Genomic DNA, 16,480 nt, shown 5'->3' with positions numbered 1-16,480 from the left:
AAATTTGGCTCTTTGAAAAAAGCAATTTAGACTGTCTAGCCAATGGACAGCTATCACAAGGAAGTTCATCTGTTTTTGGTAGATTGATTGAAACACCATTAATTTTCCTCATTGAAGCATAGGGTAAATGACCTAGTCTATAGTGCCAAAGTTTGCAAGAGTCAAAATTCTGAGAAACATTTTTCATTTCATTGATAGAGGAAACATTACAAACTAGACTCAACATTAGACACAACGAGACGTTTATTTGAAAACAAACTAGACTTAACAACTAGAGACTTAGTAGGTTTGGATGGGTTGAGCTTGGCTGTGGAAGTGTCACTTCTCAGTAGATAGAGACCTAATGCAGCTTCACCAAAAATCTGCCTCCTCTGCACTGAATGGGCCTGTATGTAACATCCACTTTTAGTAAATAGAATTCCAAGATCAGTCTCAAAAACAAACTGTCCTACAGAAAATAAATTGTGTTTGATAGAAGGGACAAAAAACACATCGGTTAAAGTGATGTGAGGGGTAAGTATGACATCTCTCATGTATCTCACTGTTTCCTTAAAAAAATTAGGCAAGGTGACAGAAATAGGATGAGGAAGCATTCTTAAGTTGTGAAACAAAGATTTATCAAAAGACATGTGATGAGAAGCTCCCGTATTTATGATCCAGGGGCTTGACTTGAATTTAGTGAGAAAAGTAGTGTAAGCTTTAAGAAAATCAGAAATACCAGCCATGGTTGCCTTATGCTCTTCTTCAGTTCCAGAACCATGTTGTACTGCAGAAAACATGTCAATCAACTGTTGACATTGATCCTTTTTGAAACTTTTGATATTGAAAATGGATGATTTGCTGCTTCCTACAATCCTGGAAGGAGGATAGGCATTCATTCCACCAGTTCCTTCCTCATTTCCTTGCATCATAGTTTCTCCTGAAGTAGCTGCATTAGCTCTAGGGTTGTTGTAGGGTCTTTTAGCTTTATTTGTGAACTTAAAATCTGGAGGGTAACCTATTAATCTCTAACATCCTTGAATAGTATGATTGATTTTCTTGCAATGACTGCAAAAAAGGTTGTTGTTTGGTGTGAAATTGTTCTGATTTTTTGGATTTGAGATCTGTGTGTTTGCTTTTCTGGGATTTTGATTTCTTTGTTGATTCCACCTACTAACATTGAAGGCAGATGAGTCAATGTTCATAGTGTTACTAGAATGTACCTCTCTTTGAGATTCCTCATGAAGAATGATAGAGTAAGCTTGACTTGTAGATGGTAGAGGCTTCATCATGAAAATATTTCCCCTACAAGCTGAGAAAGCTTCATTTAGTCCCATTAAGAACTGAACTAGTTTCATGTCTTCATTCATCTTGTGGTTATGTGCCTTAGCTCCACATTTGCATTCACAGTTGCAGTTCATGAATGTGTTTAAGACCTTTAGTTGATCCCATAGTTTCTTCAATTTGTTGTAATAAGCAGCAACACCACTGATTCCTTGAGAGATATTATTGAGATCTCTTTGAAGTTGAAATAACTTAGAACCATCAGGCTGACCATACCTTTCCTGCAGCTCATTCCACAAATCTGAGGCTCTTTGAGAATAGAGTACACTCTCTGCAGTGTCCTTGCTCAAAGAATTCAACAACCATGCAATGACCATGTCATTACATCTTGACCATTGCTCAAAAAGAGGTGAGGTTTCTTCTGGGATTTCTGCTTTATCATTAATGAAACATAGTTTATTTTTGGCTGAGAGTGAGATTAGTACTCCTCTCTTCCAGTTCCCATAACTGTTGCCATCAAAACTAGCACTTATAAGGTTCATATCAGGTGAATCTGAATCATTCAAATTATAAGGATGAGTTACCCGTGGTGCACTTGCGGGAAACTCCTTGCCGAGGGCCTGTGCACCCCCGGGATTAGTCGGGGCTCAAAGAGCCTCGGACACCCGGTGATTAATAAAAAAAAACAGGATGAGTTGGTGGAAGAACATCAGTTACATAAGGATGAGAAAATTCAAAGAGAATGAAAATTTTGTGGAAACTTTTCTTTGTATTTCTTCACTATTCTAATGTGTACAAGATGATGTCTAATTTATACAAGTTAAGCTAGGGATTAAGGACTGAAAGTATATAAATAAAATAATTGTGTAACAAACTAATTATATCCTACAGCTATTTTATTCCTAGAAATATCTAATTTTGTCCTATACAAAGTGTCATTTATACTATATGGTGGGTTGTATATATGTTGTGATGCGGGAGCATAGAACTGGGCTTGAATTTGATTGTTTGCTGTGGTGACATCTGAGCCCAAACATTTTGACAGTGGCCCAAACGTGTCAAGAGGCCCAGTTGAATCATTAGTTGTCATTTCTTGTTTGCTCCGTCTATCAACATTTGTTTATTCTTCTTCTTTGTACACATTAGACCATATAATTTCATCACTATGGTAATTAAATTCTTTTGCTAAAATGTATTTAGAAAATGTACTTCATCTGTACATCCACTTCCCTTAAAGCAAAACCTGGGAGCTTGAAATTAGGCTATCTAAGAAGCTACATAATACATTGTACTAAAGATTATAAATTACCAACCGTTCATACTATTTACCAGTAAAAAAAACTTCCAAGATATAATGGTTCCTGAAAAAGCATGAGGTGGTGGCTAACTTTTTTTATTCTTCTTTTTTGGGTAGTTGTTGTGCAATGATGCTAATTATTGGAATATCATGACACAAGCATATGGTTCAATTTTATGAATATGAATGTAAAGACAATTATAAAATATTTCCATGGACGTATGACCCTTTATCGAATTCTATAGTCTTCTACCCAGATCCTGTCCACTCTACCTTGACTCGTTAGAATATACTGGTACAATACTGAATTAATGATCTAGAGTAAGTTGTATTAGTTATTTGCTAGGTGCCTTTCAATATTTTTGGAAATTACTGCTTTGGTCAGTCGGTAAAATTATAGTACTCTACGGCTCATACGTACTTTAAAATTGAAGAAGCTTAATTTCTCCCTGAGCCATAATAAGTGCAATTAGAGGAAATTTCTAAGATGTTAAAAGAACATGAGAAATGATGAAGCATCACAGATAAGTAGTATCAAAGTCGAGGATTTTAAGATAATTTATAAGCTTATAATCATATCAAACGAACATTCAATTCTACATAAATCTGTGTCAAAAAGCTGAAAACTGAATATAGTTGGTACACCTCATGTTTGTTGATATGTAGCACAAGCAGTGCAATATAATCGTCTGTCCTACGATGTAAGATATAATCCATTTTTTTTTTTCTAAAATGTTTGAAAGATTAGAAATTATCGCTTGCTGAAGTTGATCAAAGAGTGTTTGACGAAATCTCTATTAGAAAAACCTTATGTGAGCCTTGAGAAATGGCCCTAATAACAGTTGTTATTCCTGCAATGGGTATTTTGAAGTATTGTCCATTTATCGCCTAAAATCATGTTGTAACCTCTTACGTGACCAACTCTTTTTACCTTTTTCTTTTTCCAATTTAGTGAAGCTAAGTAATTTCGGTGTTGAGTTTTGTTGCACAAATTCTTCTGAGTTGTACGAGGAATTTAGCAATGACATGGACTAATGGAAAATCTAGTGTTGCCACTTTTGCAGGGCTGGTTGTTCCTTTAGTGGTCCAGATTGTATTTTTTGCTTCTGTTTTAGCCATGATTTTTTGTTTCTAATTGCAGCTTCTTTTCTGTTATTAGAATCCAAATTTTCTATAAACTGTTGAACTGTCTTTGAAGTTAATATGTATCATAGGCTTACGTCAAATCAAGAGAAACCAGAAATGGAGTAACTTGTCTGCAGTTTTAAGGCATTTGATTAGTGTTGGTCATTTGTGCATTTTAATAATAAAATATTATATTACAGTGTCGTGTTAAAATGACTTTCAATGATCCATTCTCACCTTCAGTGAATTGGCAGAATGTGGCCGCTACCATTCTTCTCCCCACTAACTCATTTATTCGTCCATATTCATCCTCTTTAATCTTATAACTTATGTAACCTCTAAGCCATAATTCTCCCATTATTTCCTCACATTACTACCCACTATTATCCTATTCAACTCATGGATGATTTTGTTAACTATAAATGTAGCGGGGACATATTTTTTCCGATTCGTATTTGCACTTGTCTCATTTAAAAAGGAAAGTATCCCATGGAAGTACGGTTGTCAATCGTATCAGAAAAAATGAAAAAATATACTTCTACGTGGATGGTGCTCTAAATGAACTTTATTTTAGAGTCTCCACCTAATTTTTAGGAAATTAGGAAAACCAGTTCGAAAAGGGTTCATTCAAAACGGTTAAATTTTAAAAGAATCCTAATCTAACTAAAGTTCGGATAAGGGTTCTGGTGATCCTCGGGGAAGGTGTTAGGCACCCCAGTATTAAGGATCCGTAAAATACGGTTGACCTACGGGTTCTAATAGTATGTCTTTGTAGATATAAATTGTTTGTGATAAAAAAATTCTTTTGTTTATATTTCCGCAAATCAAGATGTGTCATTTATGCAAAAATACTCACTTTTCAAGAAATGAAAATGGTAGAGTTTTGCCCAAAATTGGGCGTTTTGGGTTTCGAATTAGAACAACTAGGTTAAAACCCGAATGCGTTAACCTAAATAGAACACTATGTAAGCCCACTAGAGTTTAGGAAAAGGTTTTTTAGTTTTAAGTTTTATAAAAAAAAAAATCATTTTTTGGCATACTATTATTATCCATATTTTAATCATATTTTATATTTTTTTAGATTTTTATCCTTTTAGTCCAAGTTAATCCAAAAAATAGTTTAAGTTCAATTTTGTCCAAAATGTTCATATGCACGGTCCACAATCATTTTTGTCTCTAGTTCCGTAAAATTAATCAAGTCTATTATTTTGTCCCAAAAATCATTTTTATATTTAGAAAACGGTTTTTTGGCAACTCTAATACATGACAATTTTTTAGGGTTCCAATAAATCACATTTAATCAATTTTGACAAATAAATAGTAAAGAGATAGGGAGTTGGGCCGACCAAACCCAACAGAAAAATGCATAAGTAAATATTTTCACTTCAAATTATGCTCCAATGCCTTAGTCTTTCCATGATAGGGATTGACTTGATCTAGAAATGTTAGTGAGCCTCGAAAGACCCACCAAAAAATTTGGGAGGTCACAAAAGATAAGTGTATAAAACATTAGTAATAGACCGAGGTCAATTATCTAATTTACAAAGTCAAAATGAATTACAATGCTTTTAAGCCAAGCCCATAATTATTATACTTATAAATAAAAGGATAATTATGCAAAAGGCTCAATAGTTGCTATGAATTAGTAACAATTTTTTTTTTTTTGAGTAAGTTTCATAACTAGAAAATGATAAATTTGACATTACATAATTTTAGCACAAAATTAAACATATCAGTTTTAGCCAAATAATATCGGACACCCCCCCCCCCCCCCAAAAAAAAAAGAAACTCGTGTCTTCGCTTAATTAATGTAACTTAACAGATTTAAGGATTTATTCCATAATTAAAACAACTTATTACATTCCATTTAATAAACACCAATTAATAATCCTTATAAATAAGCAAACAGACAAATGCAGTGAGGATAACTTCCTTATATAGTTCATCAAAAAGAAAACTTCCTATATATATAAATGATAACGTCCAAATTCACTCCTCAAAGAGAAAGTGTACACGGTCGTATGCAGTATAATTTATCCAATTATGAGTCGGGGTCGATCCCACAGAGAACAATATACTAGGCGATTAAGAAAGTAAGGAACTTTCACCAACTAAGCTAAAGCCAAATGATAGATAATATTTTGGTTTTGTTTGAGAAAATTATAACTAATGCGGAAATGTAAACTAACCTAGAAAGCAAGTAAAATGATCAATGGCCACAAGCATGGATAATAGGAGATTACACTCAAGTAACGATCCAATGTATTTCATGATTTTACAACTAGGAGCGGGTTTATGTTAATAGATAATGATTTCTAAAATCTCATTGAAAGTCTTCCAACCAAATCAATGAATTTCACTCTAAGCTTTTCCAAGCCTTAGAGTGTGATATTGGGCACAATCAATTTAACCTCAAGTAACTATCCTTTTCCGAGCTCAAGTTATTAGATGGGTTTAATGACCCAAATACTTGTTAATTAATCTTTCCCAACCTAGATTTTCTCTTCCGAGCTCAATCAAAGTAAATGGGTGAGTCCTAGAGTTAGTTAATCCCTTTGGAAACATTCAAGAACGAGATTAATTAAAGAAACAATAACCCACTTTATTAGGAATAAAAATCATTCAATACATAAGCATAACAAGAGTTTCAAACCAAACTTTAATCAAGAATATTTTCATAAACAAGATTCAAGTAATGGAATAGAAAGCTACACACTTAGATAATCAATACAAAGCAAGGAATTGAAGAAATGAATTAAAGGTTTAAGAAATGCTCAACCAAATCTTCAAATCTTCAACCCCAAAGTGTGGTGTAGAAACCTAGTCCCCAAACTTGATGAAAAACTGCCAAAGATATCTATTATAAACCCTAAATGAGTATTTATATCATTCAAAAAAACGGGAACAAAATCTGGACAATAATACCCTCATGCACAACATGCAACTCGCATGTTGTGTCGCAGGTGCAACATGCTAGTCGTATGTTGTGCCAAAACCATAGCAGGTTGTGCCAATTTCTCTATCAGCATCTGCTGCACAACCTGCTACTCGCATGCACAACATGCTGCACCATCTGCTACTCGCAGATGCTGCATGCACAACATGCTGCAGCATAGCAGATGCTGCCAGAAAGTATTGATTGTTCTATTTTTGCTCTATTTTGCTCCGTTATGCTCTCCCGGCATCTTATCCTACAAAACAACATAAATACACAAAAAGTAACAACAAAAGTACTTGAAGAGTCACAAAAGCTTAAGGAATTAGCATCGAATATCCCGTAATTTCACAGCACATCAACACCCCCAACTTAAAGTCTTTGCTTGTCCTCAAGCAAATCAAAACAAAAATCTCAATGAGGATCCACTTTAAGCACAAAAACATGAGTTTGGTTGGTACCAACAATTAGGCTACAAGCATGTGAAGCTTCAACCAAATAACTCTCTCATTTCAAAATACAATTTCAAGAATGCAATAGAGATTTAAAATCATAAAGCAACAACACTCAAGCCTCAATAAGTGACTCAAAACCACTAGCTTACTAGATATGCTCAATTGACTCAGCTTGAAATTTTTTAACATCACCACTCTATCGTAATCCATATGCCCTCACAAGAAAGAAAGTCTCAAAATCACTATATTCACAACAACAACGCAAGGGACAAATACACAAAGTCACTCACACTCAACAAAGAAATTCTAGTGCTAACAAATATCACACCATAAGCTTGCCCTTATTTTCAATCATCACTAACTCAAGAACATTCGGTTGGAGATCACATAGGTGTTATATCCCGTATTTTTGAACCTCGGAGCATCTGCTGGGGTGGGGCCCACATACCGAGATTTTTTTTGGAACATCTGAAAAGTCATATGAATCACATATGTAAAGTTAAACACAACTCATGAAGTACCTTTGGACCAAATCAAAGTGGAAACCCTCCAAACGAATATTTTTAAGAAAACGTTTTCGGGTGACCTGACTTTGGGGGGCAAAAAACTGTATTGTAAGTTTGGAATTTCGAAAATACCTTGAAATAGAAGTTGTAGATAATTGAATTAGCTTTCCATCCATAGGTCGTGGGTTCCCAGGTGACGTCGGTACAAGGAGATATGAACGTTTTAAGGTCGAAAGGTCAGTGGGCTAGGCCCAACTCGGGACCAACCGAGTTGGCCCAAACAAATGAAAAACAATTCAGGCCCAAGTGAGGAGCCATTCGGCCATGGTCCATAAAAAGGATCCAAGCCCATGGAATTAAGTCATGTGGTCAATGAATAAAAGACCACTTAATCATCCAAATTCCATAGAACTTTCAAGAGAAAGAATAGGAGGAAAAACAAGAGAAAAACAAGAACAAAAAGAGGGCATTTCGGGTTTGGCCATAGAAAAATCACCCCTCAAAATCTTGCCTCTAAAATTATTTTCTTGTTGAATTCCTACTAAATTAAGTGTCCTCTACAACTTGGTGTAATTGTTTTGGAAGAAGGAGCACTTATTTCTTCAAGTTGACAACTTGTTCAAGTGAAGAAGTTTGTAGAAAAAGGTAAGAATCAATTCCTTTTTCTTATGTTATGAAGGTTTGTTTATGTTGTGGTATGTGGAAATGAGTAGAAATTATGGAAATAAGGAAGTTTGCAAAGTGGGTATGTATATATATATGTAGCCATGGGTGTATATATGTTGTATACATATATGAGTTGAATTTTATGTTGCATTCTAGTTGTGGTTATGATGGAAATTATATTGGGAATGAAAGTTGAATGAATTTTGGTTGAAGTTGGAATGTAGATGATTATGTCACTTTAGAATAATTTTGTGATATTATGGAAATGAAGTTGTTAAGATGTGAATTATGATTATGGTTGATGAATTTGGAAGTTGGAAACTTGTTATGAAGTTGTATGCCAAAGATTTGATGTTTTGCATAAGTTATGATTTTGGCGGAAGATTGTATATCATGTATATCGAGTGTATATCTTAAGGAAAACGATATGAAATGTTTCTAGAACTATATGGTGATGATCATGATGGTTGTTGAATATGAAATTATTGATCTTAGTTGAAAGTTGGGTTGAATTGAAGATTATGTCAACTTGTGAGAAAAATGACTAGTTGAAGGATATTTGTGTTTTTAATGTTCATTGTTGATATTGTTGTTGTCGTTTGGGTTGTTGTTGATGATTTATAGCCGAGTTGAATTCTCGGGGTGTCATATGTATAGGGGAAGTGCTGCCGAAATTTCGGTAGCCAAATATGCTTAAAGTTGAAATAATGGCATTAATAATTCACAATTGGTAAACTTGACCAATTGCAGTTTTTCGACGAAACGGGAAGTGAGTTTGGAAAGGCTTAAGGAGCGCGAAAGGTATGTAAAACAACCCCAATTCTTCCCTTGGCATGCCCCTAGTGTGTTAGGGTCGGATCCGGGCCTTGAAGGACCTCTTGGCCCTCGGAATCCGCAAGACAAAATTTCAGTTTTTCCTTCAGTAGAATTGAACCATTTTGATACGCTTTTTCTGAAATTATGCAATTTTGCTCTAAATTATTCAGAAAGTCATAGAATGTTTGTATAACCTTTTTAGGTGATACTATATGCTTAGAGGGCACAATTTGAGCCCGCCGCCTTGTTTGTCCCAAGGCGGGCCCGCTATTTACGGTTTTGCCCCTAATGTGTTAAAGCTTCCTTTTTAAGCGATTTTTGAAAGAAATGTTTTAATTACCCTACTAATCGCTTAACGAATATTATTTTAAATATTCTGTTAAATATTATAAATTATTTTGACACTCGGAATGACTTCGGGAAAGTCATACTTCTGTAATTTATTATGATATCCGAAATACATTTATTATGATTCCGTCCGACCCCATTGGATTTGTTTGTCGTTGATACGCTTCATCGAGTCTTTGAAAACATTTATTATATTTTTAAATTGCATTAGTCTCTCACTACTCCATTCGTGGATGTCCCAATGTTTCTCACACTGAGCCCGGGCCAGGATATGTTGTCAAGCGTAATTCTCTGCATTGTTCGCCGCGCCCCGATGTGAGGGGGCAGGTATACGCGTACATGGGTCTGTGGAGTATGATGTGCCATGTCCGCCTATTCTGATCTGATCTGTTATGGCCATTCTGATATGACATTTTATGATACGGGGCCACGCCCCCTTTTCTGATTCCTCTGTATTGTGGCACCAGTGTCGGGAGGGTGACCACGTTCTGTCTGCCGAGTCCCGTGGCAGGGATCGGATATGATATGACATATGTTTCTGTACACATTCTGTCTGATTTGGAAATATGCATTTGACACTCTGGATTTTGTACCCATTTTCTGTAATCATTATGATTTGACTTCTGTGATTCCGCTTTACATATTCAGTACATATTTCGTACTGACCCCCTTTCTTCGGGGGCTGCGTTTTCATGCCGCGCAGGTACTGACGACAGGTTCGCTGATCCACACGTTTAGGATCCTATTTCTGCTATTTGGGGCGCTCTCTTCTACAGAGCCCATCTTTTGGTACAGTCTGTCACTGCTATCTGGATATGTACTTTGTTCAGGGTATGACGGGGCCCTGTCCCGTCTTATGATTATGATATGTTCTGTAGAGGTCTGTGGATACATCTATGTGGGTTCTGTACATATGTTTGGGATATTCTGTTCTGTGATGGCCTTATCGGCCTATGTGTGCCAAGTCTGCTTTTCTGCTAAATTCTGTAGCGACCACTAATATTATTATTATATTATTATTCTTTTAATATGCTAATTTGGGGTATCGGGTACGTATATGTGCCCAGCTCGGGCACTGGTCGGGGCCCACGGGGTCGGGTCGTGACAATAGGGACTTTTTAAGCTCGTAATGTAGGCTTAGGGAATGGTAGGATAAGTATTTAGGATACAAGTGACTACGCCCTCCTTGAATACTACACAAAACCTTTCGTCCACTTTCCTCTTCATTTCAAAACATCACTCCTTCCTTTGCATACTAGTTTCCGCAATTATTCCAACTTCTTTTTGTGCAACCATTTTCTTGATTTCTATTTTTTTTTTTCAAAGATACATTTTTTTTTGCACAAAAAGTTTGCAACCTTTTTGTATTTTTCAAATTTTCTTCTTTTCTTTTGACTTTTCCACAACACCAACCTTCACCACTCTCAAGCGACACTAACACCCCCAACTTAGGCTTTTGGCCTCAAATTCACAATTTCATGTTCAAGGAGGAAAAGGTTCAAAAGAGAGACTTTTCATCAAAAAGGGTAAAGGCTTGTAATGTGGCAATCAAAGAAAAGGTCATAGCCTCAAATGGGGTTACTAGTGATATTATTTATGCAATGGTAGGCTAGAAAGGCTAAAGAGGCTCTTTCAAAAATCACAAAGATAGCCAAGGTCATCTCTCCAACCAACATAATCAAAATTAGCATTGAAAGACTAACCGGACAAGTTCTAGATGATAAAAGTAAACACAAGAATTATTCAACAAACACTCACCACACATGGCATATGAACTAGTCAAGATGGATCAATTTTACTTCCTAAGCAAGAACAAATAGAGCAATATCTCATCATCCCAAGTAAAACTCATCTAGTAGGTAGAATCACAAAATGAGCCAAAAAGTTGTCACAAAAATCATTCCTTCTATGCATCTTGCTTCTCTTTTCACTTAAAATTCCACTTGGAGGGGTATGCTCAATTAAACGCTTCACATGCAAGAGATTAATTCTATCAGTACCAAACAAGCCAAGAGTTTTCACAATTTTTCCTCAAAGGATCACCTACACCTAAACTACAAGACTAATTAAAGAAGCTAAGAAAGAAAATAAACTAATAAAAGTGACTAATCCACAACATGTCAACAAAACAAAATCTTCAAAAATTTGAGCAAGTTCCATTTGCAACAACGTTTATTCACAACCATACCAATAGTCACAAAACAAACCCGGCAAGGGCACACAATATCAATATATAAGACAAAAGCCCGGCAAAGGCACAATTTATGCATATCCAAAATATAATGTGCTACCACATGCCACCCCCAACTACAAACATTGCAGTGTCCTCACTGCACATAATCAAAACAAAACATAAAATAGTTTGAGGGCAATTAATATTTTTTTGTCAGCACCTGCGACTCGCAGGCATGACCTGCGGTTCGCAGGTGATGTCACCTGAATTTTTTTTTTCAGCAGCAACTACTGATTTGGGGCTGCTCTAAAAACCCGACCTGCTCAAAACAACTCCAAAAATTCTAAAACTTTGTGGATTAGTCAAAAATAATCTACTAAGCTATTCTAAAAAAGAAAATTTCAAAAATGACTTAAAATTTTTAAAACGATGGGTTGCCTCCCACCAAGCGCTTAAGTTAACGTCGCGGCACGACGGTTACCTTTACCACTTTTCCCTCCATTTGAAATATATGAATTTGCGCCCCAACTTTGAATCAAGATTTCGGTGATGCTCGTGAGGCGGTGGTAGGAAAGCAAAGAGGCCAACTCTCGGGTGTCGCGTTTTGCACTTCTTGGCCCGTAAGTGAGGCATGCCATTTTCTCTTCTTGGCATAGCAAACTTCAAAATGAAAACGCTTTTTTTTTCATCTCCAAAATTCTCCATAGGCTTGGTTAGTTCAACTTCCATATCATCAACCAAACACAATGTTGAAAAATGGTTGGAATGTGGTCCAATGCGCTTCAATTTCAAATTCACTTCATTTTTGACATCCTCACCCAAAAATGAACTAGAGTCTTCAAAAACCATTTCATGAACTTTTTTATGCAACTCTAGTATCATTTCTTCAATCTCGGCATCTTGCATTATTTTTGGATTGGTCGGTTGGCAATTCATCATTAGCTCTTGAAAATCAATCTTGACCTCTTCTTCATAGGAAACCAACTCAAAACTACAATCCATGGCCCTTTGATATTGAGCATCACATGCCTCAATCTTTGCATTCAATGCGGCCTCTAATTTTTGGATCGCAATTTCAAGTAGCTCCACTCCTTGACTTTGCTCAACATGCATTTTTAGAAATTCTTCCATCATCCGTGAAATTCCTTCACGGTGATCCTCATAGGCTTCAAGTTGTTGAGCTTGATTCATTAGCCAATCTTGGCTCAAAATTTCCATCTTGTCAAGTTTTTCTTCATTGTGAGAGTCGTCCAACTCTTGTAAAAATCCATCCATGGTGAGATATACCTTTTGGATAGTTTCATCATCTCCATGTTGAACTTCTTCTCACAATTTGGTCAAGACTTGCCCATAGTTTTTGTTCCTCCCCATAATGCTTTTCAAAATTCCCTCAACTTCTTCTTTTTGAGAATTGGAGATTTCTTCATCAATATTTTGTTCTTCTTCAAGTTGGCCCACTTCCTTACTTTCACAACTTTCGTTGTGGTCACAAGAATTGTCGGGCTCATCTTTCAAATTTGAAATCTCTTCTTCAACCAATTCATTTTGAGGAGTAGACACTTCCATGACAATTGAGGAATTTGCATCTTCTAATGAATCATTCATTCTTTTCATAGCTTCTCCATTTTCTAAAATGGATTGTTGGACGAGTTTTCGCTCTTCCTCCATTTTAGCTTCCCGATCTAAGTATGTTTGGAGCATTTCCATGATGCCTTCATATTCGGCACTTTGTCCTTCACTTATCATGTCATTGTCCCTATCAAACTCAAAAGCGCAACTAGCATTTTCGTTAGAACAACTTGGGGGAGGGGGAGCAAAATAATTGGGACAATCACCCCAATGTCCACCTTGACCACCACATATATTACAAATATTCCCATCATAGGATTGAGACGGTGCACACATCTCTCTCCCGGGAAAATTTTCACAATCTTGCCAAAAGTGGGGTCCTCCACAATATGGACATGGGTCATCAAAGTATGAACAACTACCATCCGATCAATTTTCATTATATGATGCCATTTTTTTTATATATAAAAATCAAATAAAGCTACGAAACAACAACACAAATATTCACAAGTTTGGACCAAAGCAAGCAAGCTTAAATCCCAAACTAACTCAAATATGCCAAATTGTTCCCCGGCAACGGCGCCAAAATTGATAACGTCCAAATCCACCCCTCAAAGAGAAAGTGTACACGGTCGTCTGCAATATAATTTACCCAACTATGAGTTGGGGTCGATCCCACAGAGAACAATATACTAGGCGATTAAGAAAGTAAGGAACTTTCACCAACTAAGCTAAAGCCAAATGATAGATAATATTTTGGTTTTGTTTGAGAAAATTATAACTAGTGCGGAAATGTAAACTAACCTAGAAAACAAGTAAAATGATCAATGGCCACAAGCATGGATAATAGGAGATTACACTCAAGTAACGATCCAATGTATTTCATGATTTTACAACTAAGAGCGGGTTTATGTTAATAGATAATGATTTCTAAAATCTCATTGAAAGTCTTCCAACCAAATCAATGAATTTCACTCTAAGCTTTTCCAAGTCTTAGAGTGTGATATTGGGCACAATCAATTTAACCTCAAGTAACTATCCTCTTCCGAGCTCAAGTTATTAGATGGGTTTAATGACCCAAATTCTTGTTAATTAATCTTTCCCAACCTAGATTTCCTCTTCCGAGCTCAATCAAAGTAAATGGGTGAGTCTTAGGGTTAGCTAATCCTTTTGGAAACATTCAAGAACGAGATTAATTAAAGAAACAATAACCCACTTCATTAGGAATAAAAATCATTCAATACATAAGCATAACAAGAGTTTCAAACCAAAATTTAATCAAGAATATTTTCATAAACAAGATTCAAGTAATGGAATAGAAAGCTACACACTTAGATAATCAATACAAAGCAAGGAATTGAAGAAATGAATTAAAGGTTTAAGAAATGCTCAACCAAATCTTCAAATCTTCAACCCCAAAGTGTGGTGTAGAAACCTAGTCTCCAAACTTGATGAAAAACTGTCAAAGATGTCTATTATAAACCCTAAAAGAGTATTTATATCATTCCAAAAACGGGAACAAAATCTGGACAATAATACCCTCATGCACAACATGCTACTCGCATGTTGTGTCGCAGGTGCAACATGCTAGTCGTATGTTGTGCCAAAATCGTAGCAGGTTGTGCCAATTTCTTTGTCAACATCTGCTGCACAACCTGCTACTCGCAGGTTCAACATGCTGCAGCATCTGCTACTCGCAGGTTCAACATGCTGCACCATCTGCTACTCGCAGATGCTGCATGCACAACATGCTGCAGCAGATGCTGCCAGAAAGTGTTGATTGTTCTATTTTTGCTCTATTTTGCTCCGTTTTGCTCTCCGGGCATCTTATCCTACAAAACAACATAAATACACAAAAAGTAACAACAAAAGTGTTTATTTTCACAGCACATCAATACACACACACACACAAGTATACAAGCAATCTATGTTCAGAAAAAGAATGTACGCATCTTTTTTTTTTTAAAATATAAAAAAAATGTTAGATATATGTTAAATTAGTAACCGTGTATTTTATGTATATATATCTAGAAAATATATGAAATGTTTTTTATATCCCAATTATATAGTTGTAATTAAATTTTAAGTGGTGAATATATCACAAATATGTTATATCTGAGCATATAATTTTTTTTAAGCTTTTCATAATTATGACATATTTTCTGTTACAAATATTTAATATCATAAACATACCAGAAATATACCATAAATTTTGTCAATAATTTTGTGTATTAATTAAACATAATCATGCATATTCTCAAAGATCTTACTTATATTGTACTTATACCATCAAAATAAAATAAAAACATGCTTTTTATGATGTTTTATCATCCAACCCCTAATTTAGTGGTATTAGCATTTGTGGAAAATAGGGAAGAGAGAGAGAGAGAAAATATTATTCTAGCATTTAATCCGGATTTAGTTTGGGAAGAGAGAAAAGAGGAAAAAAGAAATTCTAGCATTCAATTCCTAATTTAGTGGGAGAAAGAGAGTAAAATTCATCCCTTCATTTGGGACATTACTCATGTTTAATTATTGGCAAAATCTGTTATATAATATGTTATTTTTGAAATATTTAAAAAGTTCTAATATTAATGCAAATAACTTTTATAAAATGAATTGCAACGTAAAATTCTCTTCTTCTTTTTTATATATCAAAAGCTAACAATATTGAATAAATCATACTAAACCTACTAACACAATGTCAAAAATTCTAACTTAAGCTACTCTTTTTCTTATTTTTTATCGATTTAACTAACCTAAAATCACTTAACATTGCTACTCTTTTTAAATTTTTTGGATGATATCTGTATTATTCTATGTATATATATCTCTTGCATTTATATTTTGTGTATTTTTAGTAAGAGTGTGTATAGGATACTTGTAGACACGTAATTTTGACCCTCCCCGTGTGTTTCACCTTATAGTTTTTAGATATTTCTTTTAATTTTAATTTTGATGTGTCGATTTTATTCTATTTTTATTTAGTAGGCTTATTTGCGAAAATCAAAAGGATAAAAAATATTTGCTATTTCTAGAGTATAAATCGGTGGTTTCAAAAGAATGAAAATTACAAAAAATATGCTTTTTTTAGGATTTAATTTTGTTTAGGTAGTTATTTTATGTTAAATAGTGTATTTTCTCTATCTAGGAATAGTTATTAAGTATTTCTCATTTTACAGGTAAATTAAAAAAAATGACAAAAAGAAAATGAGCAAATGAGATTATATCACCTCACCACAAAATGACAAAACTTGATAACAAACCTTATCATAAAAGAGGAAGGGGTCACGTTTTTTTCCTTTGGGTGGAACCTTCGCCCATTTT

The 16,480-nt window shown here is 35.1% G+C and overlaps 1 protein-coding gene across 1 annotated transcript; it reads right to left on the bottom strand.

Annotated features, from left to right (window-relative positions):
- Positions 1-1,007: 1,007 nt before the first annotated feature.
- Positions 1,008-1,805, bottom strand: LOC132637980 (uncharacterized). Its single transcript, XM_060354981.1, has one exon. The coding sequence runs from the start codon at positions 1,803-1,805 to the stop codon at positions 1,008-1,010; it is 798 nt and encodes a 265-aa protein (XP_060210964.1).
- Between the last annotated feature and the right edge of the window lie 14,675 nt (positions 1,806-16,480).

This window comes from Lycium barbarum, chromosome 4 (assembly GCF_019175385.1).
Source record: "Lycium barbarum isolate Lr01 chromosome 4, ASM1917538v2, whole genome shotgun sequence".
In the NCBI taxonomy this organism is placed as follows: Eukaryota; Viridiplantae; Streptophyta; class Magnoliopsida; order Solanales; family Solanaceae; genus Lycium; species Lycium barbarum.
The sequence above is the reverse complement of the archived record's forward strand: the minus strand, read 5'-3'. Positions and strand labels throughout refer to the sequence as shown.